This window comes from Plectropomus leopardus, chromosome 22 (genome assembly GCF_026936395.1).
Source record: "Plectropomus leopardus strain MGB_pleo_1.0 chromosome 22, ASM2693639v1, whole genome shotgun sequence".
NCBI classification, from domain to species: Eukaryota; Metazoa; Chordata; class Actinopteri; order Perciformes; family Serranidae; genus Plectropomus; species Plectropomus leopardus.
This window is the reverse complement of record NC_142197.1, coordinates 6,717,345-6,735,863: the sequence shown is the minus strand read 5'-3', so window position 1 is coordinate 6,735,863 and position 18,519 is coordinate 6,717,345. Positions and strand designations below refer to the sequence as shown.

The 18,519-nt window shown below is 39.5% G+C and overlaps 1 protein-coding gene across 3 annotated transcripts in view; it reads left to right on the top strand.

The window, feature by feature from the left end:
• ppfia2 (PTPRF interacting protein alpha 2) overlaps positions 1 to 18,519 on the top strand; it is a 253,750-nt gene that overhangs the window by 199,393 nt on the left and 35,838 nt on the right. For all 3 annotated transcript variants that reach the window (XM_088073032.1, XM_088073033.1, XM_088073034.1), the window contains 8 exons: positions 7,063 to 7,284; positions 9,309 to 9,455; positions 12,823 to 12,957; positions 13,595 to 13,678; positions 15,090 to 15,221; positions 15,329 to 15,391; positions 15,678 to 15,769; positions 17,626 to 17,758. In XM_088073032.1, coding sequence (XP_087929158.1) covers positions 7,063 to 7,284; positions 9,309 to 9,455; positions 12,823 to 12,957; positions 13,595 to 13,678; positions 15,090 to 15,221; positions 15,329 to 15,391; positions 15,678 to 15,769; positions 17,626 to 17,758 — 1,008 coding nt within the window. The remainder of the gene's footprint in view (positions 1 to 7,062; positions 7,285 to 9,308; positions 9,456 to 12,822; positions 12,958 to 13,594; positions 13,679 to 15,089; positions 15,222 to 15,328; positions 15,392 to 15,677; positions 15,770 to 17,625; positions 17,759 to 18,519) is intronic.

The following is an 18,519-nucleotide window of genomic DNA, read 5'->3' as shown; positions in this document are numbered from 1 at the left end:
GAACAACACGTTTTGAAATTGTTTCAGTATTGAGCGAGACATGTGATGTTAAAGAGTAAGATCCTTTTTGTTTTACAGGAAATAACCCTGAATTCACAAACCCACCAGACTCTTTTAAGTAAACTGTCATTTTAGCATGTCAGCATGTCATAGCCAGCATATTTTCACATTGAACTGGGTGAATTAAGGGTTTATTTCAAACCAACCACAATTGTTGATTGTTGAAACAGTGAAACGACAAACTAAGACATCTTGTTTTGTTTTGGTCGATTTTAAATGAAGTGTTTTTAGAATAATAAAATTACTGTTTATTTAAATGGAGTCTGGTGGTTTTTACGATAGCAGTGTCGGGGCTGTTTTTGATTACACAAAAAGGATCTTACTCTCTCACAAAAAGGGCTGTTATTGTTAGGATCCTTTCCATAAAGTTAGAATAACAATCTGAGCCCGACAGTGAAAAAAACTTGATGGCACAAACGTGCCCTGAGTGGTTACATTGCAGCCTGTTTCACTCAATGCTAGACAACAACATGTTCTTGTCAATAGTGATTTAGACACAAAAACACAGGAAAATAGGGTTCAGAAAAAATACCAAACTTGCCCTTTAAATAATATCAGGGCCCTCGTCGGTCATTATTAAGTTTCTTCAGTGTCAGAGTGAAATTGTTGGTGTGATACACAAATAATTCCTGCATACGTAGTTTCGCCTGTTGTTTTAAATGTCAGTATAATGTTATTAAGTACAATGTTATTCTAAGGTTTTGATCATCCATTTAGCTCTGCTGGTGTTCTGAAGGTGACCCACAGTCAGCCGTCGGCTCTCGCTGTGACCTCAGCCTCTCTTATTATTCAGGAGCACACGTGAAGCTGCATAACTGAATACAAATTTCCCTCTGATTATTAATTTAGAGACGGAGGTGTAACTGCTTACTAGATAAAACAAAACAGACACTGCATCAGAGCCCAAAACAACCGGGCCCCCGAATCCCAAACAGACCTTTGAAATCTTTTTTAACATGCAGACGGCTGCATCTGCATCTTACAGAGGATACCTGGGTAGATCAATGGAGACGCGATTACTCGACCGGTCTGCTGGAGAAGGCGGGGGGATGTCGGGGGTAAAAAAAGATGAAGGGTGTGTTGTGTGAAGGGATGGGCTAATGAGCAGACAGCTATCGTCTTGTGAAGATAAAAGGAGCAAATACAAAGTGTGTTGTTTTTGTTTCTGTGTATATATATGCAAAAGAAATGGTGTGTGTGCTAAAATGTGTTGAAGTGAGAGCGAGCGCTGGTTATTCAGTGTCATTGCCATCACTGGGTGGGATGACAACCCTGATCTGCACGACGCACGTCTCACAGGAAGCACAGTCCTCTCCACTTGATTTGCACCTGTCCTTTGGTTGTCGTTAGTGTGACAGGTGAAAAGAGGTCACAGAGAGGGGAGGTCGGAGTCAGAGTGAGGAAGCGGCAGCTCTTGAAGTGCATATTGACCCGCAGAGCTCTCAGACCTTTCGCACAGACCTGGATCTGCCTGATAAGCAGCTAATGCAGTCTGACAGATGACGCCTGCTGCTTTAACACTTACATTTTTCATAAACATGCAGCACTGGACTGAGCCTGGGTTACTTACATTGCCCATCACTGCTAAAGAACAGATTCAGTGGCAAACTCTACACCTCGCTAACGTTTTACTTTAAATTGTAACAGAAGACGAATCTTTGTGAAAGATAGATGAATAAATAAAACATTAGTAACTTTGCAGCCGTGTTTCTGCATTTTACATCATGTGTGCAGAATGAGAAGAACAGGAAAATGTGATTATTATGTGATTTGGGATCATTTATGAATTATTTCAAGGCCCTTACTCTCACTGCAATTTTGTTTTTGTTTGTCTTTTTGTGATGGTAACGTTACACTGCAGTGTAGACAGTGCTGTAAGGAAGTAATAATACCTCATAAGTGTACTCAAGTATTTTTTGAGAGTATCTGTGCCTCTATCTGTACTAAACCCTAAAATGTATCTGCTCATGTGGATATAAAACTTTGTCTAAACTCTTGTGAGATATAAAAAGATTGCTCATTCAAACTTTCCCAGTCTTAAAAAACAGGGGTCTTAATTTCACATGACTGTGAAGCGGGCACAATAACAGGAGCCACAGATGCATAATTTATCATCTGCGGGACGTTTTGCAATAAAGTAGAGCCAAATCCTGAAAGTTGGTCCTTTTTATGAGAGCGGCCCGGTGCCGGTGCGCCGGTATTAAAATCAGTGGTGTGATTTAGTGGGTCTTGTTCCCTGCTCGGGTGAATCATTGATCACAGACAGCCGGCAGAGAGGCCCAATTAGGTTGGTCCTCACAGATGGATGGCCGAGGACGGGCAGCTGGGCCCGATACAGCAGAGAGACGAAGAATAAAGACATCACTTTTCCTGAGTCTTCACTTCCACCTGCTCTACAGTGATTACACTCAAACATAAAGCTTTGTTATTTGAAAGGAGGGTGTTATTTAGTGGTGATAATAAAGTTGTTATCTGATGCTCTGCTTAAGTTGGATCTCTCTGGCATCCCCCTCATTAATCTACCTCATGCAGAGACCCGCCGAGCTGCACAGAGCGAGCCCTAATCATTTTACTCATGCAAGTGTCAAAGTAATTTTTCCAAAGGAGACTGGAGTGATTCTCAGTCACACAGTCTTTGTCACCATCCGAAATCAAAGCAGGAGCAGAGCCAAGGCCTCCAGCTCCTCGACACGAATTTATCAGAGTGCTAATGCCTGTAACTCTCCAAAGAAGAAATGGTATCTGAAGTAGGAGCGAGACTGATTTCTCAAGGCCCACTTCAATACGCCACAAGAAGCCGGGGAATGGCAGGAAATCAGAAAATAGTTTTTTCACCTGGTGCATTTTAATCTTTGTAATGTGTCTATTTTTCAGTCAAAGTTGCATTTTGTATTGGATGTTTTAAATTATTTTTTTTTATCCCCAAGTCCGAATGTGGTTGAAACATGTTTTCAAAAGAGAAAGTGGTGTGAACCGTATATTTAAAAGCCACTAGATTGTTGATTTGATTTATTCATGAGCTGTAAATGTAGCAAACCAAATGCTCCCCAGCCAAATGGGCCTGTAAGACAATTACGACCAAGATCAGATTGCCAAGATACACGTTTCTGATTAACCAAAAAAAAAAAAAATAAGGCTGCGACAAAATGAGCCCTGACAAATGCATGCAGCAAAATGTTTATTTAAATAGAAACGTTGGTGCATTGAACACCCTGCTGCATTACGCAACGGCACTGCCTTTTAATACAGCAGGGTTTAATTAAATTAAATGCAAAGGAGCTTTATTGGCAATGGATACAAACATTTGCATCACCAAAGCAAGTGTGAACTTAAAAACATGTCAGTAAAAACGTACTAGAATTTGGTTTATGTATGCACCACTGATACACCCACCAAATGAGAGGACACACCAGTTGCACATCATTGCACACTGTTTTCAGGAAACATGTTCAGCCTGGAAACAGTACCAAATGGTGCACATCGTTTGCAGATTGAACGTCCATCTGGACCATAACCACAGTCTGTTGCTGTGTTCAGATGCAACTTGTGAACTTGTGTTTATGACATAGATGGTTGTTGAAACCCTTTGAAACCTGAGCAAATTGGTTTGACTTCTTTTAAAAACATGGGTAGAAGATAACAAGCATATTAACAAGGCATGGCCCAAAAATTAGAAAAAAAATGTTTAAAAAAAAAGTTTCAAGAAAACTTCCTAAAAACAAGGAGAAAATAATAAAAACAAAATGACCTAAAAATAGTTGTTTTATATATTTTATCACATTTTTATGTTACATAATTTTAAATTAGCAAGCCACTCAATATATTAGATTAATAAATATTATTTCTAGACAGTCTTCCCTAGTTTTGTATATACATATTTTTTATAACCCTCCCATCCTTTTTTAAACTCATTTTTTGGTAATTTTAATCTTCTTGTTGCCTTTTACTACTTTATTTTGCTTTATTTTTTGCCAAGTCGGCCGCTGCCTTTTCCCCCCATGTTTAAGAAAGCAATCAAACCAATTTGCTCAGGTTTTGAAGGGTTAATGAATGAACAGAGGAGGATTCACAAATGTATTTTGTGATTTTAGTTAACAATAACGATGCACACAGAAGTAGTTGTTGTATGTAATTGTAAAGATTTGCAAATGTACTTATGATTTACACACAAGTATTTCTTGTTTTAAATAGTTGTAATAGAAATTCACAAATAAATGTACATAAAGTCTTAATGATAATATGATTTAATTTGACTATATTTTGTATTGTTAACCCTCTGAAACCTGGCACGATGTCTCTTGTTTTATGCTGCTTTCAGATGCCTATAACAAAAATATTAAAACCTGTAAACTGTGAGCAAATTGGTGCAATTTCTTTTGAAAACATGAGGTAAAAGGGCAATGAGCAACTCGATAACAGTTTCCACAAAATGTAAAAAACTTTTAGATTTTTAATTTTTTTTTTTTTAAAGCTTGGGAAAAATTTCTTGGGGAAAAATTAAATTGACTTTTTGTCTCTGATAAGCATCTTTGAGTATTGTGAAGAGCACTCTATAATTAAAATGTATTATTATTATTATTATTGTTATTTGTTATATCATAATTACATATTTAAATTTATGTTGCAGAAATATTATAAATGTTAAGCACTTTTCCAGATAACTTCCGTGTTTGTTTGTTTGTTTTTAACTAACTTTTTTTCCTTCCTAAATTTTCAGGAAATTTTCTTATACTTTTTATCAACTTCTTGTTATTTGGAGGGCATTTTATTTTTTTGTTGCTCATTGCCTTCTTCTTGTGTTTTTGAAAGAAATCATTCTCATTTGCAGAGGTTTCAAGGGGTTATATTTTTATCAATTTTTCATATTCATACGGGATAATAAATGCACTTAATAATGTTACTTTGGACCAATACACTTAGTTTAGGCTACTTTATACGATTACCTGTGAGCACTTCTGATATATGACAACTTCCCTGCTAAGACTTCATTCACAAATGCATTTTTTTTCATCATAAAATTATCTGTAGCCAATCAGATGCCTCATTTCCATTCCAGCCAATCACGTCAGCGCGTTTTCCAGTTTGAATGATCAGGTCACGTAAAGCAGCGTAACATCTGCCCAGACTGTAATTTTGCAGACAGGAGGATGAACATCCAACTAATCAAGCTGCCTGGAGAGTTTGACGTTTAGCTGCAACATGACGTCTAATAGTGATAATCCACGTAATTCAACCGTCGTTTCGTGCGTGATTAACATATGTTGCGTTATGAATGCGTGCAACGTTTGTAGTGCTAATCTAATGTTAGCTAACCTAACAAGTAAGCTAATAGAAACAAACAGCCGAAGATCGTTAGCAAGCTAGCTAGTTACCACTTTGCTTATTATGGTTTGCCAGCAATTTACGTTATAATGCGCAACTTATATTCAGGCAGGTAAGATATTAGTGAGTTGCCAATATCGTTTTGACGTCTAACGTTTGTAGGTTCGTATTTTGGCTAGCAGCTAGCAAATGATTCTGTGTTGTATGTTAGCATTAAATGGCTAATTTATTAGCTAACGCAAACGTTGCTAGCATTCATAATGCAGATATATTGTTGTTATCTACACTAGGAGCGTCACTACAAGCTAACAAGTTAGTTAATAATGTCAAAAAACAGCCCAGGTTAATCAGCTAACCTGCTATAATATGAACCCTAATGCTGTTAGACAATCACAAATAGCACCTGTTTACAAATAGACACCTGCTTATATATTATTAAATATATTGAGTAACATAAGTTGCTAGCAAACCTCAAACCTCAGTGTAAAAGTGTAACTATTGTAGGTTATTTAAGGTTCTGAAGTGATTACAATTGCTCATGTTCAGTTCAAAGAATTATAATTAAGTAGAAATAAGAAAAGTTTTAGAAATATGAAAATGTATGTTATGCTGCAATGTCTTTACATGGCTAGGAATAAGAAATATGTACAGTATTTGCATTAAATATACATTCAAGAGGTTTTGGTGAAAATGAATTAGTATACTGAAAAATATTGCACGGTTGAATACGTGCACAGAGCATTGCAGCAGTTGAATTATTGTACCAGTTAAGGCAGTGTTGCAAGGAATAGTACCTTTAAGTCACTATTGCACTACTGAAATATGATAATTGCTCATGGGTGAATTAAGTGCAAGTGCTGGCTTGTTAACTAAGCATTCATGGCGGAAACATTAAATCATACACGAGAGGAAGTTGTTATTTACACCTGGAGCTATACTACAAGCTGCTGAGTTTAACCTCAACAGGGCAGCTGGATGTGGTACGTTTTAATGTCCATTAGGATGTTCATAATTGCAGATGTAACAACAACATTAACAAATTCAGTGAATTTCAAACATAAAGAGTTTGTAGGTTCAACAATCTGTATATAAATGTCACAACATCCGAAAATATTTTTAATGAAAACAGCTATATACTTTTAAATACATATGCATGGAGAAATATTTGTGTGTGCATGAGAAATACATTTTTGATGTGGATTGGTTTACATTTTTAAACAAATAGTATTTTTTTTTTTGTGCATTACAAAATATTTTTGTAGAGACAGTCAAGTGCGTTGACATAGACATGAATACTCTTCATTTATCTGGTTTTTGGTGTATCCCATTGATATGTTTAAGCATATAAAAGCCAATTTCCTTTTAGGAGAAATCTCAATATACTTGCTGGAGTACTCTGAATGAAACTGGGATGTGTAAGGGGAATATGAATTACTCGATTTCTCTTTGCTTATGTAACAATATCCTGAATATGATCATAAACCTGATAAAGGGGTTATTTATGTCCATGTATCGCACTATATATAAATCACAGAATACATCTGTGAATTTTTCTGCGTGCATTCATTAATATTGTATCATATTCCTAAGTCAACTGTTTGTGGGGTTATAAAATACAATCATTTTGCTGTCACACCGAAGCTAAAGTTACTGTCCCGTCTTTACTCATCTCTCCCCCAGCGTCTGTCCAACGGCTCTCTGGAGTCGGCCCACGAGGCGAGCCAGGTGGTGGAGCTGCAGGACCTGCTGGAGAAGCAGAACTACGAGCTGGCCCAGATGAAGGAGCGCATGTCCTCCCTCTCCTCTCGGGTGTCCGAGGTGGAGCAGGAGCTGGAGACCGCCCGGAAGGACCTCATCAAGTCGGAGGAGATGAACAACAAGTACCAGAGGGACATCAAAGAGGTTACAGCACACACACACGCACACACACACAAACACACACACACTGGGAGAAGCATGCACACATTTGCAAGGGAATAACAGTTGCAAGAGAGACATCAAAGAAGGCTAGCAGTGGCCTAAAAAAAGCCCCTATTAGCATAAACTCTCACACCCCCTCTTTATGACTATGTATTTTTTCCAACACATACACACACTGCTTCTTTAAAGGTTGCATATTATGCTCATTTACAGGTTCATTCTTATATTTTGGGTTTATAGAACATTTTTACATGCTGTAATGTTCATTATTTTTCTCATACTGAGTGTACCTGTATTCACACTCCGTCTGAAATGCTGTTTTTTAGTGCCTGTTTCTTTAAAACACCCTCCTAAAACAAGATTTCCATATCTTTATTCTTGGTGTGTCTGCACTGCAACTGCACCCGAGAAATGACTGTACTGACACTTAATATATTACATTTCTGGCTAGAGGTGTATGATATGGCCCTAAAATAATAATTTCAGGGTATGTTTGCAATAACAATATTCTGAATATTAAAATATGAATATATAGATAGATATGAAAATATTGAAAAATATAAAATATATTCAATTATTATTTGCAATAACATACAATTGCAACAGAATATGTATTAGATTTATTGTCAAACAATCACATGCAAACAAGTGAATCCTATAAATGTAGCGTACAAACAGACCCCAGCTTACCACCAAAACACATTCCTAACAATGGCTACTGTCACATGGACAAGAATAACCTGTTTATGAGGCTTATTCTGGTTATGATCATATTTGGGATATCAGAAATCAGGTTATTCGTTAACCTGTATACACCCAAGTTTATTTTTTTCTTTGTTTTTTTTAAGATTGGGTTTCTCATTAATGGAAAATGGCGTTTACATAAACACATAAACAGAATACTCAAAATAAACAGACCATAAGCGGGTTATTCATGTCCATGTAAACACACTGAATAAATAAAAACTTCTTAGAAAACAAGCAGCTGTTTGTGCATCTGCCACTGTTATTTGGTTTTTTCAAGCTGCATTATTGACGTGTAAAGCACCAAAGCAGCCAGTGAGATGCCTCCTTCCTGCAGAAACAAGGATGTTTGTGTCAAACATTTGCAATTAAGGATCCCAATCATAAACCCATTCTGTATATGTGTGTGTAAGGTGAATGCCGGTGAAGTGGACTAGATATGAATATAAGCTGATCCCCCTGTAGCCCTCGGCTGAAATTGCTATTGATTGCTAACGATGAAGGCAGAGGCAGAGATTGCGGCCTTATCGGACCGACCCTTCATTATTACCCGCACTGCCTTCTCTGAGGGCAGCTGTTTATTCAGCTCTCCCAGTGGAACTATTTTTTCTGTGGTTTTGAAACCACATGTTCTTGCATGGGCTTGTATCTGCAGCAATTCCCCGAGCAGGAAATGAGCTCTCAGAGATAATGCTGCCGTCATGAGAGGGGGACCTTGTTTCACAACAGCAGTGTGAGATATGAGATCTCAGCTGTGTGATTATGAAGCTATATTGTCTTATTCGGTGACTTGTTTCTAGTCTAAATTATACTACGCTCATGTCATATACGCAGCAAATCTGATGGCAAAAGCTTTATGGTCATCTTGCAGCTCCGCTTCGTGTTTACATTTTATGTTCAGTAACTGTGTGAAGGCGTCTGGACATGTATAATAAATATTGTAGCTGTTTTAGTTTCCATAGTCGTTGCATAAGTATTTGTAATAATAACATGCTGCAATGAAGCTATGGTGGTATAAATAAAATCTGTGCAGATATTAGATTGCAGCAATTCATGTTTGCAAAAATATTTCTTTGAGTTTAAAGACTGGAGTTAGAGCTGCAGATGACCGTAAAAAATAATAATGTGGGGTGAGTATTTCTTTAAGACAAAACTCAGCAGCAACCAAAAACACGCTGTTTGCCCTCACTTCAAAATACTAAAAATAATGTTTTTTGGCATGTTATTCTCTGATTGCTCTGACTGTGTGTTTCTGTGTGCAGGCCATGTGTCAGAAAGAGGACATGGAGGAACGGATCGTAACATTGGAAAAACGTTACCTGAGCGCCCAACGAGAGTCCACCTCGGTGCACGACATCAACGACAAACTGGAGAACGAGTTGGCCAATAAGGAGGCGTTCCTCAGACAGGTCTGTGTAATCCAAGTACTGTTTGTGTGAGGTCAGATTTACCCATGATCTTAATCCTGAGAGATTATCAAGATACTGTGGTATCTGATTTTTTCTTCAAAAACGGATCATTTTTTGTCAAATTGAGTTGTCCAGGTGGCTGCTAAAATTGACTATTCAGAGCTGAAACATCATTTTTTTCCCACAATATAACTGGATTCAGAAAAGCATTAAACATGCATGCAGCTGGTTGTGTGAGATAGATGGTTCCTGTCAGTTAACAAAACCCTCAGAGCTGATTCGCAGAGGTTTGGCAACGAGAAAACCTCTTGACATTGTGTCAAATAAGGTCAGAGAAAATTACTACCGGGGAAGGAATTTTGATGGTGGATCGCTGAAAGTCGTCTTCATAACTTGGTGTATCGCTGCACAATATGACCGAACAGTGATACACATTTATTCTGCTCTCAATGATTCTTTATGATTCATTGCAGCCAATTAGATAAATTGCCCAGCCATAAAAGACTGACTGACGTTTTCATGAGCACAGGCTAAAGCACCAGCTGAGCTCTGGAAGGATAGAAAGACTGTCAGACTAATACGAGAAGAAGTAATCATGAGCGCGCGCGCACACACACACACACAAAAACACACACCATGAGACACACAAGCTTCTTTTGGCTTTGCTGCGAAGAAAGTTGCTTCAAAGTAATGGCTCTGTTTGAGGAATAATTTGACATTTTGGGAAAGACACTTATTTAAATCAAATAAAAAATAAAATACTATATTATATACATTTATCTTTGATCTTATAGAATTTTTTTTTTTTTTCAAAATGTAAATGTTTCATAAATCTTCAATTAAGTAAGGTGGGCTGGTGTATATTTCTGTTTCTAGTTCAACAAAATCAGTCTTCGTGCCAACAATGTCACATTCTTAGACTTTTGTCACGAGGAGCAATTCTTTGTATAAGGAAGCTTTGTGAATACGGCCCCCAAAAACTGAAGAGCAACAAAATTAATTCATAGACCAACAAGCATAACTGGTCAAAAATACTCTTGCTGACATTCCCAATTCAGAGTCAAGATTTCTTCTTTCACAACCAATCATTGAGTTAACAAGAAGACCACATTGCAAAATAAATGATAATATAACCTCTAAAACCTTTCCGTTAAGGCCCTGCTACCACACACAAACACACATCCTCGCTGGCTGTGTGTTGAGTTCACCTGTTGTGGTGCCAGAAGGATGAACCCCCGGGATCTGGCCGCTGATTTTTTAAGATGAGTTGTTGAGGGAATACAGGCTCGGCTATCGGAACAGCGAGATGAAGGGCTGAGAAGAAATTTTGAGCAAAACGGGAAAACAAGTTGGATGAAAGGTCACTAAGGGAGGATATCGCAAACCAAAACACACAGTCACGGTTTCCCAGTGTCATCCCAGACACCAATGAGATAGTGATACGAATGAAAACAGAAAATATCTGACACAACACAGCCCTGGCCCACTCCAGTCTAATTATTGCTTATTGAGCTGCCAGGGCCGATGCTTTGGGGAGCAGAGCATCTGTCGCTAAAGGCAAAGGCTGCCAAGACAGTCCCCCCCCAAAAAAGAGTCTTAAAACTGATCAGAGCTCAGAGGAAGGCGGGGACAAAAGTCTTAACACGCAACGGAGAGATACACGTCACTTGGTGGAAGTGTCACCGAATGCTGGGTTTTGATTTCCATCCTCATAACGTGTCTGAATGCCTCATCAGGGCAATTACCGGGACGCTGAGCAAAAGTTGTCACTGTCACTCTTGGCAAGTGCAGAGCCGCTGCTATTCTGACTCTGTTATGGTGCTATTTTGAAGGAGGGTTGAGGCACGCTGCCAGAGCCTTCAGTAGCCAGTCCTCCCACTAAAGATATCTGTGGTGCTATTTTTTACCAGGCGATGATGCTCTGCTGACATTAAAAGGAAAAGAAGGAAGGGATTAATGTTCACAGACTGTTTTCAGATATATATGCCAGGACAGAAGGGGAGAAACATGAATACTGTTAACTATTCTTAAAGGTGTACAACGCAGTATATGTTTGTTACTGTTTGTAAACATCAATTTTGCCCCTCCTCCCTACACTGCTTGTACCAACACTGTGAGCTACTATTGTAGGAACGTAAGATTTGTTGTAGAAGCCGATACTTTTGTAAGCTAACTAAACGAACTGCTGGCACCCACCACTCCAACTGACAACAAGCCAAATTAGTGTTACTCTTTATCCGAATCCATCCATAGATTCCTCTTTGATGCTTGCTGCTTTTGGTCTGGCACCAGCCTGACCTCACCTGTACCCTCTTATTGGCTTAGAGGTCCGTGCCCAGAAACCTAGTTTCATGTCTAACTTGCATTATGATTCAGAGCCATGTAAAATATTCTACCATCTGTGCTCTCAATTCAGATTTGCTTTGGTACGTTTGCTCAAAAGATGCTTTGTGCCAAGTGCCAACTGTGACTGTGCAATTTTGCTACTAATTCTGTAAAAGTAGTAGAAGTATACAGTATAGTACATGCTATACATTTTTCAGACTAGAGGAACTTTTTAAACCTCTGTGCCGGCAATAGCCAAGTCCAGAGGCAGTGCGTTGTTGTCCATCCGCACATTCACGTGAATGCGATATCTCAAGAACTTCTCAAGGGAATTTTTTCAAATTTGACACAATCAATCGGACTCAGCGATGAGTCGATTAGATTTTGGTGGCCAAAGGTCAAGGTCACAGTGACCTTGCATTCAGTTAAGTCTTGTGAAGGTGATATCTCAAGGACACCTTGAGGGAATTCCTTCAAATAAGGCACAAACATTTGACTGGACTCCACAATTACCCACGGGTGGTCAGAGGTCAAAGTCACTGTGATACTGCATCTGTCTCATTTTGTGAACACAAAATCTCAAGAATGAACTGATTAGAATCTGGTGGTTGAAGGTGACAGTGTCACAGTGTCACAGTGACCCCATAAAACATGTTTTTGACTAAAAGTCAACCTTTAAAACTGTGGTGTGTTATATAGATCCAGGCTTTACAGAGCATGTATGTGACGGGAGAAATATGAGACTTCAGCGTTCTTGTTGGTGGTGTGAGTGCAAACAGAAAAGAGCTCTTGATGTTATCGAGTTCTTAGAGAGGAGCTCCCTCATCGGCTGTCTACAGTGTCCTGAAATGTTTGGGCCGAAAAGGCTGAAAACGCCCACTGTCGACTATCTACCTTTTGTATATTTTCTACATAATATGGAATTGGGACACATCCTTATATAACTACATTATTTGAAAATTTAATCAGAGAATTTGCAGTATGCAGTATTCCATGAATCTAAATGAGTACCTGCATGTGTTGTCGATGTTTGTGTGTTCAGATGGAGGAGAAGAACAGGCAGCTACAGGAGAGGCTGGAGCTTGCAGAGCAGAAGCTCCAGCAGACCATGAGGAAGGCGGAGACTCTGCCGGAGGTCGAGGCTGAACTGGCCCAAAGGATAGCAGCCCTCACCAAGGTAAAACACACACACACGCTGTTGACACATTCCCACAGATGCCCTCGTCTCTAGATTTTTCTGTGTGCACGTGGTGTCATGTCATGACGTTTCAACATGTCCCTCTCCTCTTCCTCGGCCACGTAGTCTGACTCCAGCTCCTCTTCCTCCCCCGATGATTATCACTTTGTTATGGAAGCTAAACTCCAAGACATGAACTCCATTCTTAGGAAGGTAGTCCCACAGGGCGTCACAGCTGCTGCCAACTCCTGTAGAGAGCAGATTTCATTCATTTATCTTATTAGTGTTTTGTGGCGAGCGTGTTTACTGGGGTTCTGCTCTGGCTGTTCTACCACCACGGGACAGCTGCATGGCAACTTCTGGCTGGAGCTCACACTTGGCAGTGCTGGAGGAGCTCTCTTCCTCTTTCATTCTGTCCTTTTGGTGGCCTCTTTCTCCATCCTCCTCCTTGTCACTCTTTGTTTCGACCCTCTCTCTCCTGTTGCGCTTTAAAATGTTAGACATCCATCTTTGAGTTTGGGGTAGAGGCTTTGGCTTGTGTCGTCGCCACTGCTTTTCTTTGTCGCCCTTTCAGGCTGTCAAACATGCAGATCATCGTGCCCTCTTTTGTCCTGTCTATGCTGTGCTCCATGTGTAGGCGGAAGAGCGTCACGGGAGCATTGAGGAGCGAATGCGGCACTTGGAATGCCAGCTGGAGGAGAAGAACCAGGAGCTGTTACGGGTGAGTCACTGCGGAGGCGTCGTGCCAGGCAGCGTTAACCAGGCAGCCACTCCTGCAGGAGCATGACAGCTTGAGGCGACTGCGACTGATGACACATTGTCTGATTTATCACCACTGACACTAGACCGAATCAATGTTTCACACACTCTGGTTTGTAAATTGCTCACAAATGATGCAATAATGTACTACTTATTTTAGATCTCATTAGCATCTTTAAAGAGACATTTTATAGTATCATTTGAAAATACTAAAGACCCAGTTTGAGAAAGAAAAGATAATGGTAACCTCAGGAATGGTTCACAAAGTCAGTTTGCCTGCCTGGAGTCATGCAGGAGACCAAATAGAGCCGGATACAAAGCTGATGTGAACCCTGAATTGGTAAAGTTTCATACCATTATTTATTGTAGATCATACTTAAAGGCAGTTCAGAACAACTTATGAGAACTGAAAGAATACTTCAACCCCCAAATGATTATTTATCTATCAGATACTCACCCTGTGTTTCCTTGAATTGGTGAAGAAAACCTTGTTTTTCTAGCATGCCTCCATGGGGAACAAAGAATCCAAAAACTGAGAAAATTCTCAATGAATTGGAAGTCATGGGGGTCCACATTTAACAACAGCAAATTATATTAAAACATCTGTTGACAAACTCTCACACAACCTGAGCAGTATAATCCAAGTGTCCTTTAATTGTATGCTCAATACCTCCAGAACATACTGTGCTTTACGACAGAAAACTAAACTAAAAGTGAGAGTTATCTATCCATCTTATCTATGAAGAATTTTCTCACTTTTTGGATTCTTCGTTTCCTGGAGACGTAAAAGTTTTCGTCATGGATTCAAAGTAACACGAGGTGAGTAATTGATATACAAATGATCATTTGTGGGGTGATGTATTTCTGTAAAGGATTTAATCATGTGAAAAAACTTTTAAAAAATCAATAAGGAAACCAGGTTTATGCTTCAACAGCATTCTAACAACTAGACGTTTCTTGTTTTTTTTTACCTGTGGATGTTAATCTGTGAGGTCACAGAATTATAATGGGATATGAAAACTGAAAAACATATTTTGAGTGTACAGAATTCTGTTAATTTTTTCACACTTCCCTCGGCTTTTCAGTAGAAATAAAATAATAATTTAACATATTTCTTGCCTTTTAAAGTGATAAAGTCAGAGCAGAAAAAATGTCTCTTGGGTTGTACTTTCCACAACTGGTAGACTTACAGAACTGATTAGCAAATATTGCTTCGTTTTCAGAGGTTAAACGCCACAAAAGTTGGGAACCACTTTAAAGTAACCAGAAGTTTTACAGCAAACATTTTGAAAACTGGTTATGGCCACATTGCTTTTAAAGTCAATTGATATGACTTTGAAAAACTCTTCAGTTTTGTCCTTGAATCCCTCCAGGCTCGACAGAGGGAAAAGATGAATGAAGAGCACAACAAGCGACTGTCGGACACGGTGGACAGACTCCTCACGGAGTCCAACGAGCGTCTTCAGCTCCACCTGAAGGAGAGGATGGCAGCTCTAGAAGAGAAGGTTAAAGACGATGTCGATGAATACCTGTCAATATCTGTTCTATCCAGCGAATGCCAGGAAGATGTGGATTTTCTCACCTCTGACTTTTTTTTCCCTTCTCTCTGCAGAATTTATTAATCCAGGACTCAGAAGGTTACAGAAAACAATATGAAGATTCACTCCATGAAAAAGTAGGTTTCAGAGATCAAGAAATGATGATTGCATCTTTTTTTAAATCTCTTACATTTTACATGAGGCTGCTTTAATCAAGTACTTTTTAATAGGGAAATAATGAGGTTGGTTGTTTGTTGTTGCAGTTGAATAGTCATAAGCTTCCTGTGGGGGGGTATGGAAAACACTTGAAAACATCACAACGTCAGTTAGTAATAAGCAATATAAAAATAATCAGCACCAAGAGCTCACACAGTGCATCAATGTGACGACTGTAATGATGTCTTGTCAAATTGTTTCGTCCAGACACATCTGGCGGAGGAGATCGAGAAACTGAGATCAGAGCTGGACCAATTCAGATTGAGGGCAGGCTCCCTCACAGAACCCACCCTGTCACGGTAGGTTGGCTGCATATGAGTGTGTGTGTGTGTGTAGGTGTGTGTATTCTGGTTTCACCTATATGAGCGTTTGCAGCCCAGTAATATTTTTAACACTGAAGCCGTATATGACTTCAGACCACTGGACCCTGAAACTCTCCGCTGAACTTTGAACTTATGATATTGTCTGTTTGCTGAGCCCGGTGACCCTGATGTGCCAACTCCACCAGGTCCATGAACGGCGCGTTACGGCCACAGCACGGCCTGCTGAGCTTATCGTGGACGTTCTAGACAATGCTCGTTATTCCACCGGGCACACCTCAGAGCGTCTCAGCAGCGCGTAAAATACGCGCCCAGTCTATTTTTGCCACAGGCAGACAGCGGTTGTGTCAAGCCACACAGAGCAGATCGTACGAGGCAGGACATCAAGCAGCGGTGCATTCTGTCAATTTTCAAAATAAAATGCCTTGCAAGGACAACGGTAAACAGTATCTGCTTCTGCCACCAGCCCTCTGTACTATAAATTTGGCATAAATGTCCACTTTATTAGACACTTTTTTCTGTTGGTTGAAGGTCAACAGTCAAGGTCACAGTAATCTCATGAAACATGTTTTTGGCCTTAACACAAGAATCTTCGGCTTGACAGCTACGTTGAGGCATACAACCGTGTGATAGTATTACTTGTTTTCATCATGTATAGCGTTCATAGTTTTGCACTTTTGGAATACGTAGCATGTGTAGTCACTTCACCCTCTATGATTTTATAACTTACATTTCCTAGATTAAAATCTCAGTTAGCAGCACACAGATTTTGGTTCAGCAGCGTGATAGACTAATATATAAAAGAATTCTTCAGGAGGATTTATCATGTGTGAGTATGATAGGGAGAAATGGTCAGATTGTTGAACCGATGAATGATTGGTCCATCGCTTTCAGGAGAAGACAATCTGCAATAAATTATGCAGATTAAGCTCTAAAATTGACAAGTAATTGGTACTTTTATTACAGTTTTACAGGGAATAAAGGGATGCTTTCCGTGCCTTCGGTGGTTATGGAACTTGTCTGTCTGGTGTTTCTCAGGAGCAGGTCCAAACTAAAGTTAGATTCAGTTCACTGGAGTTCTGGAGCACAAAGATAATTAAGCAACTGCGTGAAACCAAGACGGTTCTGTGTCCAAACATTAGTCATTATTTGAACACGGAAGAAGACTCCAAAGCTCTGAAACAGTGGTTAGTACTTAAAGTTGCTTGACTGTCTGTATACATTTTACAGATTACTCATATTGTTACAGTCAAGGAAACATCTCCATTACTTTATTATTGGATGACATTGACTGGCTGAGATCCAGTAGTCTCCGTATGTAACAGGAAGCCCATAAAATACTGGAAAACAGATATACTCTCTCCAGTAGCAGTCCTGTTATTTTATCTGTCACTGATGAAACAATTTGCTCTGCTCTATTGTTAGAAATGCTGGTATCACTGAACTTGCCGTATCTATTCTTGGATGATTTCTGGCTTCCTTTTCATGCAGCATGAAGTTCTCATATTACAGCACTGATGTGTTGACAGTAGCGGTCTTAATCTCCACCATAGACAAACAATTTACTGCCGTAAAGGCGTGCATAACGAGCACTGATCCTTCAAGGAGTACACTTTACACTGCATCATTGTGACTATTAGGTACGCTTGAGGTACCCGAGTACAAGATTTGAATGGTTTACTGTCTGCGTGTTTGTGAACATTACCATAATATTTTTGTTGTGTCTCATCTTTTGTTACCGCTGTCAGAGCTTAGGCAAAGTTCCTGTGTTGTAGGATACTGTTTATCTTCAGCTTGGCTGAGGTGTAGTATTACTCATAAAAATATCTTCTCAGGTCTCATTTGGACACGTCAGCTGAGCTCCGATTCTCGCTGGGATCTCTGGCTGAAACACAGTCGGACCACTACCGCTCGGCCAAGGTCATCAGGCGGCCAAGGAGAGGTCGAATGGGTCTGCGTGAAACCAAGGTGAGCCGGGGTCTTATTTGTCCACTTTCTTTTGGTCTGTACTGTAATACAGTGTTAAGTGTCTAAGAGTATTCAATATGGCAATACAATTAACCTTTGAGAAGGATACTAAAATCAGATCAAAGGATAACTTTGGCAGTTTGCAACCTGGACCCTATTTATCATGTTTTTGTGTCTTATTAATTTACATCCACTGAAGTGATTGCTTTTCTATTAGTGTCTGACAACGTTATGGAGAAGATCCCTACAGAGAAAGGCCTTTTTTTCCCAGTATTGAGTGAGAAAGCTGTTGTCAGCAACTATGTAACAGGCTGCAAAGTGAACACTCGGGGTATATTCACGGAGTCTGTTCACGTCTACTTAAAGTGCTTGTTTTTTCTAAGTGTCTGACAACATTATGCAAAGGATTCCAACTGAGACAGACTCTTTTGTTGGTCCAGGTTAAGGCGACAGGGCAGCAACCAGCAGCGACAAAGGCAAGGCAGCAAAAAAAAAAAACAACAACCACTGTCAATTTATGTCTACCAAACCTGCTTTTTTGCCACTGAAAGGCTTAGATTGTAATTCTGAGTATTTGACAACTTATGAAAAGGATCCCTACAGAGATAGACGGTGGTTACATTGCAGCTTGTTTTGCCACATCGGTCTAGTTCAACACTGGACCAATTTCAAATCTTGTTGTTCCCATTAGTCACATAAACACAAAAACAAGGGAAAATAGGGTCCAGAATAAAAAAAAAAAACAGCAGATGCCCTTCAAC